General features: G+C 41.3%; 1 protein-coding gene across 3 annotated transcripts in view; it reads right to left on the bottom strand.

Annotated features, from left to right (window-relative positions):
• The window catches only part of wdr26a (WD repeat domain 26a), a 46952-nt gene extending 21785 nt beyond the window's left edge, over positions 1 to 25167 (bottom strand). Inside the window, exons 1-5 of one of the 3 annotated variants that reach the window (XM_056263116.1) lie at positions 24513 to 25162; positions 10067 to 10166; positions 8216 to 8272; positions 7998 to 8134; positions 1453 to 1550 (exon numbers count right to left, since the gene is read on the bottom strand). In XM_056263116.1, coding sequence (XP_056119091.1) covers positions 1453 to 1550; positions 7998 to 8134; positions 8216 to 8272; positions 10067 to 10166; positions 24513 to 24757 — 637 coding nt within the window. In that variant the 5' untranslated portion in view covers positions 24758 to 25162. Of the gene's footprint in view, positions 1 to 1452; positions 1551 to 7997; positions 8273 to 10066; positions 10167 to 24512 lie in introns of all 3 variants that reach the window. The other 2 variants (XM_056263115.1, XM_056263114.1) reach the window with 2 other exon arrangements.
• Between the last annotated feature and the right edge of the window lie 530 nt (positions 25168 to 25697).

The following is a 25697-nucleotide window of genomic DNA, read 5'->3' as shown; positions in this document are numbered from 1 at the left end:
GACGGTTGTTTTTTAACACCAAATGAGGGTTTGCGCTGGAGCTGTTAGTAAATCTGGCCCTAGCAGAAGGCAGACATTTAAGGAATTCACTAATAAATACAATTTTAATGAAAATTGATGTACATAATATTTTAATATGTAGTAAAACCGTTATATAATAACAGTAAAGCACTGGTGTCCCTGCTGTATTGTGAATATAGTCACTCTGCTGTGTGTTGTGTCCACCAACAACCTTATTTGTAACACAAGAGCATCTACATCGCGGCCATTTGTAAATTGAATGTGTGTGGGCTCCGGTGTCATTCGCTTCCAGTTATTTCTAGCTGTACAAAACAGCTTGTCGCGCTGCTCGACATTGCAAACTGCTCTTTATTACCATATTATTTTAATGCATTGTCATTATTACAAACACACTGGTTTGCAGTGCAAATAGTTTTAGTGTTTACTGCATTTTGTTATTCTTAGTTATTTCCCTTTAGCGGTGAATGAATCAGAAGTCTGGCACATTCACAGGAAATAGCTTAGTTCTGCATCGAAAAATAGTCATACTCTCATACCTTTTGCTTAAGCATAATGCATGAATATTAAACTCATATTTCTTATACGATAGAAAGTTTTCTTTTTAAATTAAGTGAATATAGAAGAGAATTTCAAATAATTCAAGCCAATGTTGACATTTTTGTCATGGTGTTATTTTTTTTTATATAATTAAAATACAATTATTATTACTATATATTTTTACTTTATCTGATTGTGGTTATTAATTTAAATGTTTTAGGAAATACATTGTAATGGAAATATTTTATATTTTATAGGTTTTCCTGTGCCCAATATCACATCTATCTATCTTTTATAATATTTGTTTAACTAACAAAAGTTCCTGAATGCCATCAATGACAATTTTTGGTGAGAAAGGTTTTAGCAGTGGACTTTATGAACTGTGTAATGTTGTGGAATTAGTTGGTTTGAGGCCTGTGTTGTTTTTTTTACTGTGCAAAAACTACATAAAAAAAAAAAAATAAAAAAAAAAAAAGCACACAGGATAAAACATACATTTACAACAACATAATCAGTTCATAGTATTTCATTGGTTCTTTCTTGTTTTTGCATGCGTTCATAATTTCATTGCATGACAGCCTGGCCAAAAATGATGTCGGCACAATTTCATTGCGTGATCACAAATAAAACAACGGACTACAAGCACAATATGCTTACAAAATCATTAACAGATTTTTAATAATATTTGAGTAAAGAGTATTTCAATTTTCTGGACATCACTTTTGGCCACAACTGTATAAGCGTCATCAATGCATATTTCAATGCGGATTTACTGAGCAATATTTCCTTAAATAACAACACAAGCATATTCAGTTTTCAGTGGCAGGATTTAAATGGTAGCATAACCGGAAAGATCCAGCTGGTGTTTGTTTATATGTGTTTCGAGTAACTCACTCTGAAGCTTGTCGAGGAGTTTGGATCGTGAGGCCGTCCCTTTCCCCTCCCACTCGGCTTTAGCACGCAGGTCATCAGAGTTACTGCACATCAGGTACCTACAGCACACAGAAGCAGCGGGTGAAGCTGTCTGTCAGGGTGTGGTGTAGGGGTTACTGTTTCTGTTCAAGCAACTCAACCATCTTTAAGATGCATGTTATAAAATTACACTCAAAGAAAAGCATACACAAGCATGTTTTCTGATTTTTATGGAAGCTTGTTTCTGCCACAGAATAAAAAAATAATAGGGAATTGCAACTTTTTCATCTCACAATTCTGACTTTTTTTCTCACAATTGCGAGTTTACATCGTGATATAAAGTCACAATTGCGTGTTATAAAGTCAGAATTACGTGATATAGTCGCAATCGCGTTATAAAGTCAGAATTACGTGATATAGTCGCAATCGCGTGTTATAAAGTCAGAATTACGTGATATAGTTGCAATTGCGTGTTATAAAGTCAGAATTACGTGATATAGTCGCAATGCGTGTTATAAAGTCAGAATTACGTGATATAGTCGAAATCGCATGTTATAAAGTCAGAATTACGTGATATAGTCGCAATCGCGTGTTATAAAGTCAGAATTACGCGATAGTCGCAATTGCGTGTTATAAAGTCAGAATTCCATGATATAGTCGCAATCGCGTGTTATAAAGTCAGAATTACGTGATATAGTCGCAATGGCATTATAAAGTCAGAATTACGTGATATAGTCGCAATGGCATTATAAAGTCAGAACTACATGATATAGTCGCAATCGCGTGTTATAAAGTCAGAATTACGCGATAGTCGCAATTGCGTGTTATAAAGTCAGAATTCCATGATATAGTCGCAATCGCGTGTTATAAAGTCAGAATTACGTGATATAGTCGCAATGGCATTATAAAGTCAGAATTACGTGATATAGTCGCAATGGCATTATAAAGTCAGAATTACGTGATATAGTCGCAATCGCGTGTTATAAAGTCAGAACTACATGATATAGTCGCAATCGCGTGTTATAAAGTCAGAATTACGTGATATAGTCGCAATCGCGTGTTATAAAGTCAGAATTACGTGATATAGTCGCAATGGCATTATAAAGTCAGAATTTCGTGATATAGTCGCAATCGCGTGTTATAAAGTCAGAATTACGTGATATAGTTGCAATCGCGTGTTATAAAGTCAGAATTACGTGATATAGTCGCAATGGCATTATAAAGTCAGAATTACGTGATATAGTCGCAATGGCATTATAAAGTCAGAACTACATGATATAGTCGCAATCGCGTGTTATAAAGTCAGAATTACGCGATAGTCGCAATTGCGTGTTATAAAGTCAGAATTCCATGATATAGTCGCAATCGCGTGTTATAAAGTCAGAATTACGTGATATAGTCGCAATGGCATTATAAAGTCAGAATTACGTGATATAGTCGCAATGGCATTATAAAGTCAGAATTACGTGATATAGTCGCAATCGCGTGTTATAAAGTCAGAACTACATGATATAGTCGCAATCGCGTGTTATAAAGTCAGAATTACGTGATATAGTCGCAATCGCGTGTTATAAAGTCAGAATTACGTGATATAGTCGCAATGGCATTATAAAGTCAGAATTTCGTGATATAGTCGCAATCGCGTGTTATAAAGTCAGAATTACGTGATATAGTTGCAATCGCGTGTTATAAAGTCAGAATTACGTGATATAGTCGCAATGGCATTATAAAGTCAGAATTACGTGATATAGTCGCAATCGCGTGTTATAAAGTCAGAATTACGTGATATAGTCGCAATCGCGTGTTATAAAGTCAGAATTATGTGATATAGTCGCAATGGCATTATAAAGTCAGAATTACGTGATATAGTCGCAATCGCGTGTTATAAAGTCAGAATTACGTGATATAGTCGCAATGGCATTATAAAGTCAGAATTACGTGATATAGTCGCAATGGCATTATAAAGTCAGAATTACGTGATATAGTCGCAATCGCGTGTTATAAAGTCAGAATTACGTGATATAGTCGCAATCGCGTGTTATAAAGTCAGAATTACGTGATAGTCGCAATCGCGTGTTATAAAGTCAGAATTACGTGATAGTCGCAATCGCGTGTTATAAAGTCAGAATTACGTGATATAGTCGCAATTGCGTGTTATAAAGTCAGAATTACGTGATATAGTCGCAATTGCATGTTATAAAGTCAGAATTACGTGATATAGTCGCAATCGCGTGTTATCAAGTCAGAATTACGTGATATAGTCGCAATCGCGTGTTATAAAGTCAGAATTACGTGATATAGTCGCAATGGCATTATAAAGTCAGAATTACGTGATATAGTCGCAATGGCATTATAAAGTCAGAATTACGTGATATAGTCGCAATCGCGTGTTATAAAGTCAGAATTACGTGATATAGTCGCAATCGCGTGTTATAAAGTCAGAATTACGTGATATAGTCGCAATCGCGTGTTATAAAGTCAGAATTACGTGATATAGTCGCAATCGCGTGTTATAAAGTCAGAATTACGTGATATAGTCGCAATCGCGTGTTATAAAGTCAGAATTACGTGATATAGTCGCAATCGCGTGTTATAAAGTCAGAATTATGTGATATAGTCGCAATGGCATTATAAAGTCAGAATTACGTGATATAGTCGCAATCGCGTGTTATAAAGTCAGAATTACGTGATATAGTCGCAATTGCGTGTTATAAAGTCAGAATTACGTGATATAGTCGCAATTGCATGTTATAAAGTCAGAATTACGTGATATAGTCGCAATCGCGTGTTATCAAGTCAGAATTACGTGATATAGTCGCAATCGCGTGTTATAAAGTCAGAATTACGTGATATAGTCGCAATGGCATTATAAAGTCAGAATGACGTGATATAGTCGCAATGGCATTATAAAGTCAGAATTACGTGATATAGTCGCAATCGCGTGTTATAAAGTCAGAACTACATGATATAGTCGCAATCGCGTGTTATAAAGTCAGAATTACGTGATATAGTCGCAATCGCCTGTTATAAAGTCAGAATTACGTGATATAGTCGCAATGGCATTATAAAGTCAGAATTACGTGATATAGTCGCAATCGCGTGTTATAAAGTCAGAATTACGTGATATAGTCGCAATCGCGTGTTATAAAGTCAGAATTACGTGATATAGTCGCAATGGCATTATAAAGTCAGAATTACGTGATATAGTCGCAATCGCGTGTTATAAAGTCAGAATTACGTGATATAGTCGCAATCGCGTGTTATAAAGTCAGAATTATGTGATATAGTCGCAATGGCATTATAAAGTCAGAATTACGTGATATAGTCGCAATCGCGTGTTATAAAGTCAGAATTACGTGATATAGTCGCAATTGCGTGTTATAAAGTCAGAATTACGTGATATAGTCGCAATTGCATGTTATAAAGTCAGAATTACGTGATATAGTCGCAATCGCGTGTTATCAAGTCAGAATTACGTGATATAGTCGCAATCGCGTGTTATAAAGTCAGAATTACGTGATATAGTCGCAATTGCGTGTTATAAAGTCAGAATTACGTGATATAGTCGCAATTGCGTGTTATAAAGTCAGAATTACGTGATATAAAGTCGCAATTGCGTGTTATAAAGTCAGAATTGTGAGAAACTCGCAATTCTGACTTTTTTTCTCGTAATTGTGAGTTTACATCTCGCAATTTTTATTGTATATGTTCTGATATATACAATCAGAATTGGGTGATATAAAGTCGCAATTATCTTTTAAAATGTTTTATTCTGTGGCGGAAACAAGCTTCCATAGATTTTTTTTTTCATCCTGCAACGTAAAAAAAATAAGCACACAACCACTAGTCATCAGTTATTCCGCTGATAGCGCAGTGGCACTAGGTAGAATGAAGGGAAGTTTTGAATAACTAATGAGTCGATAACTTGTTGATATAAGTGCAATAATTCCAAACGAATGTCCAAAAAATTTCTAAAAAATTAAATCTCTCTCTTTCTTGCTGCCTAGTTCGCCTATATGCGCACGCTGGGCCTGGTCATCACCTTTTGAAACAGATTTTACTTCTATAACATATTTCCAACAGTTAGGGTGGGACTTGATTTTAGAGAGGCAGAGCCACTTACTTTGATTTCATGTTGACTTATCAATTATGTGAACACCTACTTCACATGTAAAAAGCAAAACATAAACTACAAATATTTATAGTATTAGACATTAAAAATGTTTTTAGAATAGCCTGCACAACAACATGGATGAAACCCAGATTCCAGGCCTCTGTGTTTTTTACACTTCAGCTGATCTTGCCATGAACTTGCACCTGCACTTGATAATTAAGAGAAAGACCAGATGGCGGCACACCCCTAAACAACTATTAAAGATAACCCGATGAAAGCTTATTGGTTGAGCACAGTTGTAAACAGGTTGAAACAGACTGTATGAGAACGAGATGTTCTGCAGGCATCTTGGCTTTGCCGTCTCCACCCTTACAGTCTGAGTTTGGGCATTTGAATTTTGCCAATTTTACCACTGTCCAATTCTTTGAAGGGCTCTAAAAGGGGACCTATTGTGTCCTTTCACAAAGTCCTGATTTAGTTTTTGTGCTCTACTAGAACAGGTTCATGCTTGAATGCTCAAAAAACACATTATTTTCACATGTTTTACATTACTCAGCCCCTCTCTTCCCAGTCTGTCAGGAATGCTCTGCGAGGTGCTTCCCAAAAGCATCGTTAGCCAACTATGGTCGCGAGTTGTCGTTACTAGCATAGTTCAACAAGTTAATGTTTCAATGAACATTCAAACAGCATTGTAAAGTTGTGTGTTTGGAACAAAGCCATGGTTTCTTGTTTGTATGACATGTGGACTTAATAAATCATTATCTTGAGCAAAATACGCAAGCTGCGCATTTAGTATAATATTATTTGAATATATACAAATATCATTGACGTCTTTTCGTTTGTCAAGAGATTTAAAGCACTGTTTTTGAAGAGTGCGCATGTGTGAACTTGCTCTAGTACACAAGAACAAGACTGATTGAATGTGTCCTCAGATGCCATGTCTGTAATTTGCCATGTAAGTAGTTATTACTCCAACACCTGTGTGACATCATTAACCAACTTAGATAAATGACAAATTTGCGACAATACGGTTTTGGGAAACAGTGGTGACGAGCTAGTTGATTTCTTCAATGATGGTAGTAAAGCAGTGAGTTACGTTGCTGTATGGGAAACACACCCCTTTTTAGTTCCTGTCTCTATGAAGCCCCTCCTTCTGAAAGCTCACTGTGCTCTGATTGGTCGGCTGGATCAGTGTGTTGTGATTGGTCAAGCGCTTCCAGTGTGTTTGGGAAATGTCCCGCCCCTTTTCATAACCGCCAGTTTAACACACCAATAACTAACTCAACCAGGCCCCGCCCCTTTATTTTGCGTATGAATAGAGGAATATTGTGACGTGTTCGTTCCCGGGAGAAACTCGAGACTACAGTAGAGGCGTTTCAGGAGTTCAGAAACACTGACACTGACATAGAGAAGAACTTTGACCTTTTTAATGCAACATTGCACACTAAAGAAAGTAAAAAAGCAGGTCCTCTTTAAAAGCATGAAATTGCTATTCTGAACATTTCTTCTGTATCTGCGGCCTCCGTAATAAAGCAAAGATGGCAGAATGCAGGCAGAATAAATGAAAAAAATCAAATATTAAATTTGTTTTCTCATTATTAGGGCTGTCACTTTACGTTCGAAAGTCGATTACACAATCGATCGGACCAACCAACACAAGTATCGAAAACAAAAATAGGGAATCGATTTTAACAGCCTTTTTTTTAACCAAAAATGTGTTTTAGGTGGACAGATCAATACAGGACACAGAACATGTAGGATGCTGGAAAATAACAATGTCTTTTCTGTTAACCAAATGCTTTTTAATATTCGCTATTACTTCAATGCAAGTGAACAATCGCACCGTTATTTGTTGTGTAGTGACGTGTGTGTTCAAGTAAGCCAGAAATGCGCAGATTCTGCAATACGCTGTATTTAATATATCAAGTGGACTCACAAGTTGCCTATTTGCGCTAAATCCGCGCAGATATGTCTTACACGAACTTCCCCAGCAAAGTGAGTAAACATAGAAACCCGCCAGATTGGCTCGTGATTTCACAGCGTTTCCCGCCAAAGTTCATTAAATAAGTGTTCATTTCAATCCCTGAATGTTGCGCTCCTGTTTGTCATTGTGCACGAAACTTCACGCCAATAAATCATCAGAAATATTGCTGACTTGTGCGTCTCAAGCGCCCTCTTTACGCTCGTCCTAATGCCTGTTAGGTGTCCGTGGATTTGCCTGTATTTGGTGATGAAAATGGAAACGTCTTTAGACATGGAAAATCGATTTTATAATCGATTCAATGAACACTTATGTCTCAAAAATCAAACAGGATTTTTTCACCAAAGTGACAGCCCTACTCATTATAGGGAACCTAAAAAAACACTGAGGAAATGACATTGTTGCCCCCAAAATAGGACTGAAATGTGTTACCCGCTGAGGATGTGGATTCGTTCGGTGTTGTACTTCAGCGGCGTGAGCTCGGCTCGGAGGACCTGGAGTGCTTCGAGAACCTTCCCGTCCTCCAGATACTCCAGATACTTCTGTTGCAGGAGCAAGAACTTCATCCGCTGAACAACACAGGGCAAAATCACATTGAGAAGATTCATCAAACTGATGGTGGAGATGTTGAGAGGAGTTTGGACTCTTACCACCACAGCGCTCGGTGAATGCATCAGTGCTTTCAGCTCGTTGAGGTCACTCTCAGCCTGTTAGAATAAAACACACAGATTAACTGAGTTTCCTCAAGTTGACCGACCCTTATCTGTTTCTTGTTTGGGTTGTTGTGACCCATATGACCATTAAATACACCAAAGGACAAAGTTTAGAAACACCCATAAGGTGTAATCTTCTGAGATATTGATGGGAATCATTCACTGTTTCTGATTACTGATTCTGATTCCACTAAATTGTTCTGTAACACTTTACTTAATGTTTTTAATGTTGTTTATGTGTCTATGTGGTGTTTTTAATATGCTTTAAGACAAACCATGTGTAAATTCATAAGTCGACAGCATTGCTGAGTATTTTCTGCTTAAAACTGCAGTGAACCAAAGAGTCTCAAAAACACGCTTTGAAATCGCTGGTGTTTCTGACGTCACAAACGACCTTGTAACCAATCAGATCACGAGGGGGCGGGGCTTTCGCATATCATTAACCGCAGCAAAGCATGAGAGTCTCAAGAGAAGCCAGGTTATCCCAGTATATTTGTCTGTTGATATGAAAAATCCGGCACATTTAGCAATAGCAGGTGTATTATGTATATGATGTTATGATGAACTATATGCTTTTCTCCACTGATGTTCTGAGTTGTTCAAAGCGTTTCTAAGGATGCTGATTGTTAGAAGGAAGCTGTCGAACGGGAACATTATTCGTGTACCATTAGCAGCACATTATCTGTTTGATAAGTAGTCAAGTGAAAGGCTAATCATATTAATTCCTGTTATTGTGTCTGACATAGAGAGCAATACACGAAACGCTTTACCATCCTGACACAGCGACTTGTAGACGAGCCTGTATAATTCACTCTTCCACTTCTTCTGATTCAGTTTCTGGCTCAAACATATATGGATGAATGAAACCAGTATTTCCCCTTATCATTGTGCAGCGTTTACTACAGTAAAGTTGACCGAGTGGATCTCTGAGCTGCTGTGAGTGAGTGGAGGCGGGGCTAGTTAGCATATTAATGGTTCCGCATACTAAATGAAGCAAGGGTGTAGAGTTTCTTTCAAGATTTTTTTTTAAAATATGTAATTTTGGTGATCAAATATGAGTTTTAAGGAATTAAAATTATTGACAACAGGGGGACTTTAAAGCCTGTATGTACAGTATAATGCATTGAGGTATTCATAATGTATGTTATAAAAATAATAATAATCATATCTTTTCATAAATAACTATAACCAAAGTTAAAATGCATTATAATATTTGCAGATTCCTTGTAACATCTGACATTGGTTGTTTGTCATGCGTTTTAATGCATTATACTTTCTAAAGGTGTAACAATGTAAGTATTATAATGTAATATAACTGTGGTTACAATTATTTATGGGACCATACAATGCAGTATAAAAGTGAATTACAAGGCATAATTACTGCAATAAAACACTTTTATAATGCATGATGCATAAAGACTTGATGAACGAAGGTTTACGGGTTTGGAACGACATGAGGGTGAGTAATTAATGACAGAATTTTAATTTTGGGTGAACTAACCCTTTAATCTTTTTAATCTATTCTTTAAGCTTCTTTAGTTCTATGTAAATACCACGGTACACAAGTCAATCACTCAGTAACATGGCAATAAATCTAATGCCATCAGTGTACCGTGGTACCATTACAGTACATTTTCCTAATGATTGTCTTCATTCTGACATGTCAACAGTAAACAAAAACATACAGTAAACATTTTTTTCCTATTCCGTTTCATTCTTAAAGTAATTCTAGACGATTTCTACAATTTCAATAACTACAATTTCTAGACAGGCCATGTGAAGACTCACCTTTTCCCACTCTCCCTCCATCACATGATTACGAAACTTGGTAGCAGCCGGATGCTCAAGTCTACAGCCCGATTCCTGCATCAACAGGTCCACCGTTTGACTGGAACGTGACAAAAAGAAATATGTTAATTAAGAATGTGAAGTGGATTCATATTCCTTTCACATGATAGACTTAGGATTAGAGAACACACACACACACACACTTCCAATCTCCTAGCAACAAGAAGTCAGTGTTTGATTCATGACAGCAATAATTAACATATAAACCCCTGAATGTTTCACTTCCTAGAAAGGAACACCTCTCCCACTGTTCACTATAAATTGTGTGGAGCACCAGTTTATCTGGATTTCTACACCAGAAGAGAGCAAATGGGGTTGACACTCCTAACAAAGACTATGTTATGCAAGATGCATGACTGCAACAAGCTATTATACTTTGCTTTTACCTTGTCAATATGAACTAGCAAACTAATAGACTAGATATGTACACTAGATCTGCACGATATTGAAGAAATGTGATATGCGATGCAATAATGCTTTAAAGGGTTAGGCTAGTTCACCCAAAAATGAACATTACCCCATGATTTACTTAATCACCCTCAAGCCATCCTAGGTGTATATGACGTTCTTCTGTCAGACGAATACAATCGGAGACTGAGTTATATTAAAAAATGTCCTGGCCAGGGGATTTTTTCTACTGGTCCGGTCAGGCAAGTGGTTAAAATTTTTACTTGCCATGCCAACATTTTCACTGGCCCCACAACAACTAAATAATAAAGTAAAAGAAAAGAAAATGGGCCTATAAAATAAGCCTAGTATTGTTTTTGTTATTTTTGATACCACAATAAATAAGGTTATGACACCAAAAGCTACTAGATTAACTCATTTAAACAGCAAGTAATAAAATAGGAGCAAATAATCAAATTACGAGCAAAAGCACAAGTAAATACAACAGAACAAACATAAAAATGAAATTAACAGTGCTTTTCAGGTTTTTCATGTAGGTTTACACTGGAGATTGTGAGGTACAGAAATTGTAATCTAATGTATATAATGTATAATCTAATTGTAACTATAATAACTATAGATTAACCTTTATTCAAGTTAATCAGTGTAGAGCAGTTAAAGATACATAAATAATGTTAAACGTTAAATACTGTTATTTTAAATTATTTAAAAATGAAAAGATACTTCAAATGTGAAATTAAACCCGCCAGGCGGTGGCAGAGAGTCACAGTTATGAGTGAGTCATTGAGATTCACCCGATTCATTCAAACGTCTTATTGAGTGAATCATGATTCAGCTGATTCGTTCAAAAAGCTGATTCAATCAGTAAAGATACACCGCGTAAAACAGTGCTGTGGACTTTGTTTCAAACTATTTTTGTTGGCGGAATAGAGCGAAACAGGCGATTTTTATGTCTAAAATGTAAGTCTCCTAATATTAACTTGTTTATTAAACTGTACGTTGTATAAAATCAATGTCTCATTTGTAATCATGCTGATATGTGGAGAAAACGACGCTCTTCGTGTATTATTGGTTAACTATATTAAATGACATATAAAAGACATACAGGGGCATTATAATAGACTAAATCACGCAGTAAAAACGCACACTCTAAATGTGCACGCGCACTAGTCTAATCTACTGGACTACATCACGTAGTTATTCGTGCACTCAATGGGTGTGTTTCTGATAATGTCAGTTCGTTAAATCAACAATTACGATATCATAGACGATATATATCGCACACCCCTACAGCACTGGCCCGATAATGACAGCGAATGGCCATTTATGTTTTGAAGTCCATCAAAGCGCATCCATCCATGATAAAAGTGCTCCATAAAGGCCTTCTGAAGCGAAGTGATGCGTTCGTGTAAGAAAAATATCCATATTTATAACTTTATCGACTAAAATAACTAGTTCCAGCAGACGGCCGGACATATGATAAAAGGTTAACAAAAAAGGTAAGGTTGATTAAAATACTAACTTTGATATTACATTGTGGGTTTAAATGAATAGGCTTGGACTTGGTGCCTGGAAACCCAAAGCACAGGACAATAGACACACCAGAATAAACATATTCATGATTCTGAAGCTGAAAATACAGAATTATTTTAGACAAATATGCTAGCACTCTGTCACTGACTAGATATATTTAAAATAAATGTAGGACACTTTATTCTGGTAACATAAAACATTTGGCATTATCAGGACCCACAAATATTCCCCAATATTATGAAATATTATACATTAATCAACATTACAGTAGTTTAATGTAGTACTGACACTAAAACTCTGAAAACTTGAATTTTTGGGTGAACTATCCACGATACATATTGTTGCATTTTTGTATTGCGATATATTGTGGCACGATATATTGTTACACCCCTACTACTCTTACATCTACGTCACACATCGTCAAGGAAGCTAGTTATTTTAGTCGATAAAGTTATTAATATGGATATTTTTCTTACACAAACGCATCACTTCGCTTCAGAAGGCCTTTATAACCCCACAGAGCCGTGTGAAGCACTTTTATCATGTATGGATGCGCTTTGATGGACTTCAAAACATAAACAGCCATTCACTGCCATTATAAAGCTTGGAAGAGCCAGGACTTTTTTTGATATAACTCCAATTGTATTCGTCTGACAGAAGAATGTCATATACACCTAGGATGGCTTGAGGATGAGTAAATCATGGGGTAATTTTCATTTTTGGGTGAACTAACCCTTTAAGTGTGTAAAATGAATTTAAATTATATTTAAACGCGTTTAAAAACTGAAAATGGCATAACCAACATACATTTCACATTCTTTTTGTGAGAAGAAAGCATCCCTGCAGCTTCTGAAAGTGAACAGCAGTGTTTTACTGTAGCATTACATAAAAAGTAGGTTTGTGTAACTTTAACATCAGTGCAAACCAGGGTTTATGGTTTCAGGTAGGCCTACATTAGGTTTATTTGACAACAAATATGTAATAATCAAATGTAAAAATAAAGCACTGCTTAGTCATCACTGTACGAATTAAACACTGATTCTTAAAGCTACAAAAGTTATTCAGTGTATTTGGCCAAATAAGCTGCGGAAGAGAACTGATGTCGGGATCACGTGCTGTCCGAGAGGCGCAGGAGTTCTTCGATTATTGCATTTAATAACATTAAGCATGTCACATGTTTGTAACCGTTACTTTTTGTGGACTTTTGAAGTATTAAAATCGCAAGTGATATGCATATCACGATATGTACATTTGCGATAATTTCGATATATCATTCAGCCCTAATATAGATAGGCCTAGGCATTATTTCAACTTAAATTTTTTATTAAAAACTCAGAATTTCAGATTTGATTAAAATTCTGTGTTTTATTTTTGTTATGCTAGGTCTTAAATGATTTTTGTACTCTGCCCAACCCTGGCTATTTATCAGTACTATAGCAATATTAAATTATAATGTAAATTTTGATGTACACCCCTGACACCATCATCAAAACACAGACAAAAATGAAAGCACAAAATCTCCACTGACACCCTCATGTAAACACAAAATCTCCACTGACACCCTCATGTAAACACAAAAACACCACTGACACGGTCATAAAAGCTCAAAAACACCACTGACACCCTCATGAAAGCTCAAAAACACCACTGACACCCTCATGAAAGCTCAAAAACACCACTGACACCCTCATGAAAGCTCAAAAACACCACTGACACCCTCATGAAAGCTCAAAAACACAACTGACACCATCATAAAAACACTACTAAAACCAATAAAATCCTACATTACAACATTTCCACAGACACTCTCATGAAAGCACAAAAGCTCCACTGACACCATGATGAAAACAATAAAAACGTAAAAAAAAACACCACTGACTGACACATCATAAAAACACTACTATAACCTAAACAAGACATTACAAAATCTCCACTGACACCATCATGAAAGCACAAAATCTACACTGACACCAATAAAAATCAACTGACACGTTACATAAACACCATAAAAACACTACTAAAACCAGTCAAATCCACTGATACCATCATGAAATAACAAAAACATCTGTGACACAGTAATGAAAAATACAACACCACTGACACACCATCATAAAAACACTACTAGAACCTAGTGTTGTCACGATACTAGAATTTCTAACTTCGATACGATACCTTGAAAAATATCGATATTCGATACCATTTTCGATACCACGGAGAAAAAACTGCCACAATATTAAGGGGGTATTTTTTTAATTTAAAGCTAAATGTAACAAGTCTAGAACATGACAATGAGGTATATTTTACATGAACAATTCTATTTCTATTTCTAGTTCTATTTGTTTATATTTTTTAATTGGACCAGAGCTAACATGATGTATTTTTATTACCTACTGTTATCAAAGATTAAAATATACTGTAACAAAAAAGCACTTAACAGTATCAAATTGGAGGATAGAGAGTCAGTAATGTATAATAATAAGATTAAACATTCAATTTTCAGTTAAAGGCATGTCATTATTGAATTTAGAGATGCCATTGTCTAGCTGTTTAGTTTAATTAATATATGTGTAATCAAATTGATGATAATAGCTAATGAAGGAAAATTGCAGAATTAAATAATAATTTTTGAATAAAATTAAATAGGCACAAGCTAATTTACATTTGACCACAGTTACAATATTTACTTGTCTAAGATTCCTCAGTCAGATTATGTTAACTTTAAGAATTAAAACGAGACAACACAGACTCTTATCAACAACAATACTAGGCCATCTTGGTTAATGTTTCAGAAAAGTTCAAATGAGAAGAGTTACAGTGTTTCCTTTAGGATTTTTTTTAGCAGTGGGGGCAGCTCTGTCCAAACAACAAACACCCCTGATGCTGAGCATATGCTGCTAAATAGTAGCCTACCCCTGGAGCCTGTTACTTAAGTCTGTTTTCACCTATACAATAATTTTAAAAAATGAGTGATGTGAGGGATTATTGATAGTCAAACAATCTGTTGGGTGCCCGCAGCCCGCTCGCGTGTCCGCGCTATTCTCCGACATGCCCGCTCGCGGTGTGTAGCGCGTGTCCACGACTCCACGCTATTCTCCGACTCCGACATGCCCGCTCGCGGTGTGTTTTTTACGCGTGTCCGCGCTATTCTCCGACATGCCCGCAGCCCGCTCGTGGTGTTCTTTATCAATCAACCAAAGCCGGTCGCGGGGGCGCGACCCTCGCCATCTTTCCATTCACTTCACTTTTGCTATTTAACCAGAGCGAATGAGACGAGTGCGTCACGTGTGGTGTTTGTCAACGCGCCTTTGGAGAGAAGTGAAAGTGACCGCTCGGCTAGTATCGATACTTCAGGAAATTAGTATTGGTACCGTTCAGATATTTCAGTATCGATATTTATCGAAATATCGATATTTTTGACAACACTACTAGAACCAATAAAATCCACTGACACCTTACAAAATGTCCACTGACACCATCAATAAAGCACAAAACACCACTGACACCATTTTATTGGTCATGCAATAGGCTATAACACCACTGACACCATCATAAAACACTACTAAAAACTTAGACACATTACAAAATCTCCACTGACACCATCATGAAATCACAAAAACACCACTGACACTGTCATGACAGAATAAAAACACCACTGACACTGTCATGATAGAATAAAAAAACACCATTGAAACTTATGACAGAATAAAAACACCACTGACACCCTCGTGTAAACACAAAAACACCACTGACACGGTCATGAAAACACAAAAACACCCTCATTTAAACACAAAAACACCACTGACACCCTCATGTAAACACAAAAACACCACTGACACGGTCATGACAGAATAAAAACACCACTGACACCCTCATGTAAACACAAAAACACCACTGACACGGTCATGAAAACACTACTAAAACCAGTAAAATCCACTGTCATGAACAAAAACACCACTGACACCCTCATGTAAACACAAAAACACCACTGACACCCTCATGTAAACACACAAAAACACCACTGACACCCTCATGTAAACACAAAAACACCACTGACACGGTCATGAAAACGTCTCTGGTTACTTGCGTAACCTATGTTCTCTGAATAGGGAATGAGACGCTGCGGCAAGTGCCCTGACGCTCTTACGTCGCATCATTACATATTCGCGCGCGCCATCTGCTCCTCAGATTTCTCTGCCGAAAAGAAACTGTCAGCAGCGCGAGGAGCTTGGCCGCTAATGCAGCGTCTCGTTCCCTATTCAGAGAACATAGGTTACGCAAGTAACCAGAGACGTTCTCTTTCATAGGTTCACTCAACGCTGCGGCAAGCGCAGTGGGAACGGACTACCAAACTCGCCAAGCTAGAGCGCTTTTATAACTGGTAGATAAAAGAGACAACGACCGAAATGAGTTCAAACAGAAAGAACCTGGGAACCCGGGGTCATGTCAAGATCCAAGCTATAGAACCTTACAAAAGTGTGCGGAGAGGACCAGCCTGCCGCAACACAAATATCCTCCAAAAGTGCTCCTCTGAAAAGAGCTTGAGAAGATGCTACATTTCTGGTGGAATGTGCTTTAATGCTAAGAGGTGAAGGCAAGCCACGCACCCCGTAAGCCAACGAGATAGCCTCTGTGACCTAGTGAGAAATCCTCTGCTTTGATGCAGCAAGCCCACGGCGGCTAGCACCGAAGCAAACCAGAAGCTGGTTAGATTTCCTCCAACCGCCTGAGCGGTCTACATATATCTTAAGAGAACGAACTGGGCAGAGCAAGTTAAGCTTCCTATCTTCCTCAGACGAAAATGGAGGAGGGTGGAAAGCGTTAAGGTTAACTACCTGTGAGCGGAAAGTTGAAGAAAGAACCTTGGGGACATACCCTGGTCTCGGCCTCAAGGAAACTTTGACCAGGCCAGGGGCAAAGTCCAAGCAAGACTCGCTAACAGAAAGAGCTTGTAAGTCTCCCACCCGCTTTAATGAGGACAAAGCTAACAAAAGAGAAACCTTGAGAGTCAGAATCCTCTCCGGAGCTGACTCCAAGGGCTCAAAGGGGGCTTTCGTCAAACCCTCTAGGACAGCAGAAAGATCCCATGAGGGAACTCTAGGGGAGCGAGCCGGTTTCAGGCGCTTCACCCCACGCATGAAGGCAGAAACTAACCTTAATTTGCCCAGGGGAATCTCATCCGATTCCCTATGCGCTGCAATAGCCGTGACATAAACTCTGAGAGTGGTAGCGGCTGCTCCAGCAGCAAACTTCTCCTGCAGGAATTCCAGTACTGAACCAGCAGGGCAGTTAACTGGGCTCCTATCATGTGCTAAGCACCAAGTCTCAAACACCCTCCATTTGGAAGAATATAATCTCCTTGTAGAAGGGGCTCTAGCACTCGCAATGGTCTCCTGAACGTCAGTTGGGAGACCAGAGCTTAATGCCGACGGCATCTGATCGGCCAAACATACAGCTTCCACATGTCTGGGCGAGGATGCCATATCCTGCCCTGTAGCTGGGACAGCAGATCTTCCCTGACCGGGATCCTCCAGGGGGAAGATTCCAGTAGAGGAATTAGCTCCGAAAAACATGGCTGAGATGGCCAGAACGGAGCTACCAGGATGAGGCGGACTCCGCTCTCTCTCACTCTGGCCAAGACCGCCTGGATCAGTTTGATGGGCGGGAAGGCATAGAGTTTCTGCGTTGGCCAAGGGTGAGCGAACGCATCTATCCCCAATGGGGCCGGGGGACTCAGGGAGAACCAAAGCGGGTATTGGGACGACTCTTGAGATGCAAAGAGGTCCACCTCCGCCTCTCCAAAAACCTCCCAGATCAGGGCCATCGTCTGGCGGTTCAACATCCATTCCCCCGATCTGAGTTTCTGTCTCGACAGAAAATCTGCTGCGAGGTTCAGAACTCCTGGGACGTGAACCGCTCTTAGAGATAGGAATCTGCTCTGAGACCAAAGGAGAAGGTGACGCGCATGCCTGTCTAGGGTGCGCGAACGAGAACCTCCCTGCCGGTTCACATGAGACACCACTGCCATGTTGTCTGTTCTGACAATGACATGGTGACCCTCCAGAAGAGGGAGGAAATGATGCAGAGCCAGAAAAACGGCTCTTAACTCCAGGCAGTTTATGTGCCAAGAGAGAGCCTCTCCGGTCCAGACCCCACACGCTGGTCTGCCCTCGAAAACCGCTCCCCAGCCGGTGAGAGAAGCATCTGTCGTAATCATCTGGCGACGAGATACCGCACCCATGCTGACCCCTTTCCGAAGAAAAAGAGGGTCCCGCCAAACTGACAGGGCTCGAAAGCAACTGCGCGATACCTTCAGTAGGCGAATGGTTGACCTGGAGGGTGGAACCCCTGAGAGTTTCACCCACCACATGAAGGGTCTCATGTGGAGTAGGCCCAGCGGTAGCACGGAGGAGGCCGGAGCCATAAGGCCCAGCATCCTGCGGCAGGTGCCCACAGACACATGATGGCATAGCAAAAAACGAGCCAAGCATGTCATCAAGCTGGAAATGCGTGCAGGGGCCAAGCGGGCCTGCATGAGAACGGAATCCATGTTCACCCCCAAGAAAACGGTGCTCTGAGCCGGAGCAAGAACACTCTTCTCCGAGTTCAACCTCAAACCGAGAGACTGGATATGACTCAGAACGATGTCTCTGTGGTGGGCCACTAGCTTCCTGGACTGGGCTAAAATAAGCCAATCGTCCAGGTAATTTAGAACACGGATGCCCTGGAGCCGCAATGGGGCCAGAGCTGCATCCATGCACTTTGTGAATGTCCTCGGGGCCAGAGATAGGCCGAAGGGAAGGACCCTGTACTGGAACGCCCTTTCTCCAACGGCGAACCTGAGGAACTGCCTGTGTCGCTGTACAACCTGGATGTGAAAATAAGCATCCTTTAGGTCTATCGTCACGAACCAATCCCCTGGCCGAATCTGAGATATGATAGCTTTAGGCGTCAACATCTTGAATTTCCCTTTGTAAAGGGCTAAGTTCAGTCGGCGGAGGTCCAGTATGGGACGCAAACCGCCGCCCTTCTTCGGGACCAGGAAGTAACGGCTGTAAAAGCCCCGCTCGGTTTCCCCTGGAGTAATCTCCTCTATTGCTCCTTTGAGAAGGAGGGAAGAGATTTCCTGCTGAAGTACAGAAGCCTGAGTGGCGCTGTCTACTACAGTAGGAAACACCCCGTTGAAACAGGGGGGATTGCGGCAAAACTGAAGAGTGTAGCCGAACCGAATTGTGCGAAGAACCCAAGACGATACCCCTGGTAAGCGCTCCCACTCTGGAAGGAAATGTGGTAGAGGAGGAGGGATGTTGTAATGCAGACGACATACCTGAGTGAGGTTGCCGTGCTGACGCTCCTGGAGTAAAGAGGTTGACTGTGCAGGTGGGCCATCGGCGTCCTGGCACGTGATGGGAGGCATCGATGCTGGGGTCATGGTGACCAGATCCGCCTGCTCCGGAGGAAAACGGAAAGTGCCTCCGAGGGTGCGGCCGGCAGTTATAGAGAGTGTGGGGGGTGAGGGGAGAAAGCAGAAAGCGTCTCCTTCCTCCCGCACCGGACTGAGTAGAGAAGGTGATATATGACCTGCACTTCGAGACACTCTGAGTGGCGAAGGTGACAGGGCAAGGAAAGGAGAGCTGGGAGGTGGGCAGAAACGCTTGTGCGGTCTGACCCAACCTTGAGGAAGCAGAGGAGCTCTCCTTTTTCTGACCGGAAGGTCAGGAACGGCTCTGGGCCGCCGGAGCAGTCGGTTTGTCGGACCGCTTCATCTGGAGGCGCTTGTGAGGCCGTTGACGGGGAAACGGGCGACCGCGGGCTCCCCAAACCGTGGTAGGTGGGGGATGCCCCGGATCGCTTCTTCTGGAAGAGAACTCCGGTCTATGAGAGGGACGTTCTCTGGGTCGCACCATGGGGGGGGGGGGGGGGGTGGGGGGAGCAGAAGGTTCCCTAGCCCTCCTGGGCATGAACTGTCTGAACGCAGCCGATTGGGATTTGGAGGAGCGGAATTTCTCAACCACTGTGTTGACCGCCTCACCAAACAACCCCGTTTGAGAAATGGGGGCGTCCAAGAGGAAAACCTTCTCTTTGTCACGGATCTCCGTGAGATTAAGCCACAAGTGGCGCTCCACCGCAACAGAACCAGCCATAGAGCGACCTATAGCGCGTGCGGATACTTGGTGGCTCTTAAGGCTAAATCCGTAGCCTTACGAAGCTCCTTGACCGCTTCAGGAGTCACGCCGTCGCCCTCGTCCATTTCCTTCAGGACGTCCGCCTGGTAGGCCTGAAGAATGGCCATAGTGTGCAGGGTCATGCCTGCCTGCCCAGCCGCCATGTAGGATTTCCCAATGAGAGAGGAAGTAGTCCTACATGCTTTAGAAGGGAGGAGGGGGCGCGACTTCCAGGACGGCGCAGACGACGGAGCAAGATGGTCGGCTAAAGTTTCCTCAATCGCCGGAATGGCGGAATAGCCCTGTTCCACAGAGCCTACCAGGTTGGTAAAATCAGCAGCAGCCGCATTAGTGAGGCGCGAAGAGAAAGGCTGCTTCCAGGATCTGGAGATCTCATGATGCAGATCACTGAAAAATGGCAGCTTCCTCCGTTGAGGCCTAGAATTAGGGCCACTGAGAAGCCTTTCGTCAAGTTTCGACGACTGAGACTCACGTGGCTCGTCGGGCCAAGCAATAGTGAGCTTCTCCGTAGCGCGCGAAAGCACGTCAACGAGCTCAGCGTAGGCCGCGCTTCCTGGCCGCTCGGCGGGATAACCTCGTCGGCGAGAGTAGGCCCGAAATCCTCGGAGTCGGAAGCCTCGGTAAAAAGTATATCCTCCAGCCCGAAAGAAACCGCGTCGCGTGCTCCCGGGCTGGGGCGCAAATAATCGTGTGAAAATTCGACTGGCATGCCTCGCGCGTGCCGAGGGAAGGGATGGAGAGAAAGAGCGGGGCTCGTCTGCTCGAACTCCACATCCTCAAGCTCTACATCCGAACCCCATGTCGCGGATCCTCGAGAGGCCTCGGGAGCGCGACAGGGGGAGACGAATGATTCCCTCTCAAAGACCGCGAGCCGCGATTTGAGGGTTTTGAACAACAAAATTTCACAGAATTTGCATTTAGACGATCCTATAACTGCCTCACGTGCATGTGAAAAACCCAAACACTTAACGCACTTACTGTGTGGGTCGTCGTTAGCAATGTAACGAGCACATGGCGGAGTACAGCGTCTGTAATCCATGGCAACTTCACCGTAAGGAGAAACAGACTTCCGCTTGAACAGTCGCAGAAGCGCCGAGAATAATCCTTAGATGTAGCTCAGAAAAATCACGAGCGAAGGGCAAGGTGACCGCTTCATTCTGAAGGTAAAGAAATTTAAGAAGATGGGGCGCGCGAATATGTAATGATGCGGCGTAAGAGCGTCGGGGCGGAGCCATATCGTGCGGACGCCATCAGCCAATGAATTGGCGTGATTCTATAAGGCTTCAGACAATCGGCACATTCAGAGAATATCCCACTGCGCTTGCCGCAGCGTTGAGTGAACCTATGAAAGAGAACACAAAAACACCACTGACACCCTCATGAAAACACAAAAACACCACTGACACCCTCATGTAAACACAAAAACACCACTGACACGGTCATGAAAACACAAAAACACCACTGACACCCTCATGTAAACACAAAAACACCACTGACACCCTCATGTAAACACAAAAACACCACTGACACAGTCATGTAAACACAAAAACACCACTGACACGGTCATGAAAACACAAAAACACCACTGACACCCTCAGGCCATGCTTAAAAATATTCTTGTTTGCCGTAACCCGACCGACCCTGTCAAATTAGGACCGACCCAATTATTTATTTTTTTCCCCTTTTAGTCCGACCGACTTGCCGGTTGTAAACTTGCATTAAGACCGACCGATTTTTTTTTTACTCTTCAAACAACTAATACAAATGCAATAAAATAATATACATTTATTATAGTAAGTATTGTGAATATAAATTGCGTAGGCTACGTTCTTTCTTTTAAATAAAAACCCGTGGCGTCATCTATTATGATTATGTTTACACCATTGGTTTACGCATGTCACACTATGGCCTGTGCGTTCGCTTCGTTTCATTCACTGTCAATGGTTCGCGCTCGGTGATGATGGCTGCGGCGCGGCTGCTTGTGAAATACGTCTGTATGAGCCTACATTTAGTCGCTCATTATTCGAAATTCTTAATGGTCAAATAGGGAATCGATGTTAACGGCCTTTTCTCGGAGCCCGTCCAGCTCGTCATGACATGCCCACCGCGAACGCGCGTCACACAGCAACTGCAGGCTCTGACAAACAAACACACATAAGTGTGGGAAGCCAAACACACCGAAAGGGGGACGAAACGGCGCGGTGTGTTACAGAGTTCGCGCTGCGCTGACTTGTAATCTGCGTGGCTCAATGGACCGAGACGCGCGAGCGCGTCAGACTCGACAGCGCAGGAGAAGTGTTTGCTTGCGCCAGCCAATGGTCAGAGCGGCGCGAATTAATCTCACCAGCGCCGCGCTGACCAATAAAACAGCACATCCCATACCGAAATGTACTAAATTGCACAAAAGAAAATCGACCATTCCATAATATGTCAGGACTACTTAATCGGCCTATAGTTTCCTACAATGCGCCTAGCTATTTGACCACACTGATTTCCGTTAATAATAGCAGATGTTTATGGGTCAAATCTCTCACTCTCTCCCTGCAACTTTTTGTTACCCTCCTTTCCTGCCCCTAGACCAGAAAGGGGGCTTGTAACAGTATGGGTCAAATGTAAACGAATGGTGCCAAACGCGCTGTTTTATTGGTCGGCGCGGCGCTGGTGAGATTAGTCATTTTAATTTATTTGTTTCCCTCTGAAAATCCACTTACATTGAAATCTAGTGGCTCCTTTTTTTCTTTTGATTCTGCCTATTTTTTTCCAAATGAATGCAGCTGGAATTAATGCAATAAATATGTTTTTTTTTTTTACAAAGATTTCAAATTGTTTGTGGTCTATAACCTGTATCAGAATGAGGTTCGCAATGGTGCGCCCGAAGGCATGGGGGTTGAAGACCCAGTCAGTGACGTCACGATATGCAAATTTGTTTAAATTCATACCGACCTAATCACCATGACCAAAATTATCCTTTTTTTTTTACATTGAATCTTGAAAAAAAAATATATAGACCTACCTACCGACCCTTTTTTTTTTTTTTTTTGCTGTTACTGCAAACCAAAAAATTTTTAAGGATGGCCTCATGAAAACACAAAAACACCACTGACAGTCATGAAAACACAAAAACACCACTGACACCCTGATGTAAACACAAAAACACCACTGACACCCTCATGTAAATGCAAAAACACCACTGACACCCTCATGTAAACACAAAAACACCACTGACACAGTCATGAAAACACAAAAACACCACTGACACGGTCATGAAAACACAAAAACACCACTGACACTGTCATGAAAGAACAAAAACACCACTGACACCATCATGAAAACACTACTAAAACCAATAAAATCCACAGACACATTACAAAATCTCCACTGACACCATCATGAAATCACAAAAACACCAATGACACTGTCATGACAGAACAAAAACACCACTGAAACTGTCATAAAAAGACTACTAAAACCAGTCAAATCCACTGACACAGTCATGAAAGAACAAAAACACCACTGACACCAATAATAATCCACTGACACATTACAAAAACATCCCTGACACCCGGCCTCATGTAAACACAAAAACACCACTGACACTGTCATGACAGAACAAAAACACCACTGAAACTGTCATAAAAAGACTACTAAAACCAGTCAAATCCACTGACACAGTCATGAAAGAACAAAAACACCACTGACACCAATAATAATCCACTGACACATTACAAAAACATCCCTGACACCCGGCCTCATGTAAACACAAAAGCACCACTGACACTGTCATGAAAAAATATAACACCACTGACACCATCAAAAAACACCACTAAAACCAATAAAATTCACAGACGTATTACAAAAACACCACTGACACCATCATGAAAGCACAAAAACACCACTGACACCATCATGAAAGCACAAAAACACCACTGACACCATCATGAAAGCACAAAAACACCACTGACACCATCATGAAAGCACAAAAACACCACTGACACCATCATGAAAGCTCAAAAACACCACTGACACCAATAAAAACACCATCATGACAGAACAAAAACAGCACTGACGCCGTTATGAAAACAATAACACCACTGATACGTTACAAAAACACCACTGACACCATACTAACAACACAAAATCAGCAGTGCCAAACACGAAAACAGCACTGACACGGCACAAAAACACCAGCGCGACCCTCGCGAAAGCCCAAACCCGCACCACTGACACTGACAGCATCATGGCTTCATCTCATCAACACTCACTTGAGTCCTAACCCGTGTAGATGTTGTCCGATGAGCCTGATCACGTCCTCGTCGCTCTGGGACAGTCTCTTCTTCTTCTTCACGCTGCTGTCCGGCTCCGGGCTCTCGGTGGACGGCAGCCCGTTATTCGCGGAGGGCATCAGCCCGTTTGAGTGCACGGCTCCCGCGACGGACGACGAGGACTCCCCGTTCCTGCAAGACATCTGCGGCTCCGGCTCCTGGCCTCCCGTCCCGTTGGCCTGCATGTTATTAACCGCGTTTGCAGAGGCGGATCTGCGCGACTGCGAGCTGTTGTTGAGGCGGATGGCCGAGTGCTGGTGGGGGGTTGGGAGAGACGCCGCAGAGAGGCCCGTGATTCCGGTAACAGAAGCCCCGCTCTCTCCTGCTCCCTCCGCCGCCGAGACTCGGCTTTTCTTCCGCGGGGGCGGCGAAGCTCCGCCGGTGTCCGAGTCGGAGGAAGAGGCAGCGGAGGCCAGAGTTTTCCTCGCCGACAATGTCAGAGTCGAGATGCCTCACGGGCTTTTAATAATACCAGCGCGATTACAGACACGGAAGCCGCTCTCTCGCTCGCTCGCTGCTCTTGTTATTGTTTGTCACTGAACAGCTGCAAGTCCATTATGGACGTCGGAGCGCGATGACGTCACAGGAAGCGCCGCAACAACCTTGAACTCGCTCTTTTTGTTATTAGGAAAATTAAACGTCAAACTGAAATGATTGAAAATCAAACTAAATGGACTTACTCAAAACCCAAGTTCGCTCATTTTAAAGCAGCCTTTAAAATGTATTTAGAGTCTATAAAGTTTTTAAAAGATCGAAAAGCCCAAAGAACTGTAGCTCTGCTAAATGAATGTAACATAAGTTATATGTTTGTGATGCCCTTTTTTTACGTTTCTTTTGTGTTGTTTCTTTTTATTTAAATAATTGCTGTGTTTCAAGTTTTACTTACAAAATGTGAAAATGTATAAAAGAAATGTGTCAAGAACTTGATATTGAATTCTGTTTTGAATTTTAAAAAGTTCAATAAACTTAAATAATTTTAATGTGTTGCTTGCTGAAGTACAACATCACTTTGGGACTATCTTTGACTCTTGTAACAAGAAGGCTTTAAAAATAATGGAAATATGTCAGTCTTTTAATCTTTTCTGATTAGTTATCCGTCTCTTGTATCTTTTTTCTCTCTCGTTT

The sequence above is a fragment of the Rhinichthys klamathensis genome, unplaced genomic scaffold (genome assembly GCF_029890125.1).
Source record: "Rhinichthys klamathensis goyatoka isolate OS25496 unplaced genomic scaffold, OSU_Roscu_1.1 h1tg000198l_1, whole genome shotgun sequence".
NCBI classification, from domain to species: Eukaryota; Metazoa; Chordata; class Actinopteri; order Cypriniformes; family Leuciscidae; genus Rhinichthys; species Rhinichthys klamathensis.
Note: the sequence above shows the minus strand (reverse complement) of the source record. Positions and strands in the feature narration are given on the sequence as shown.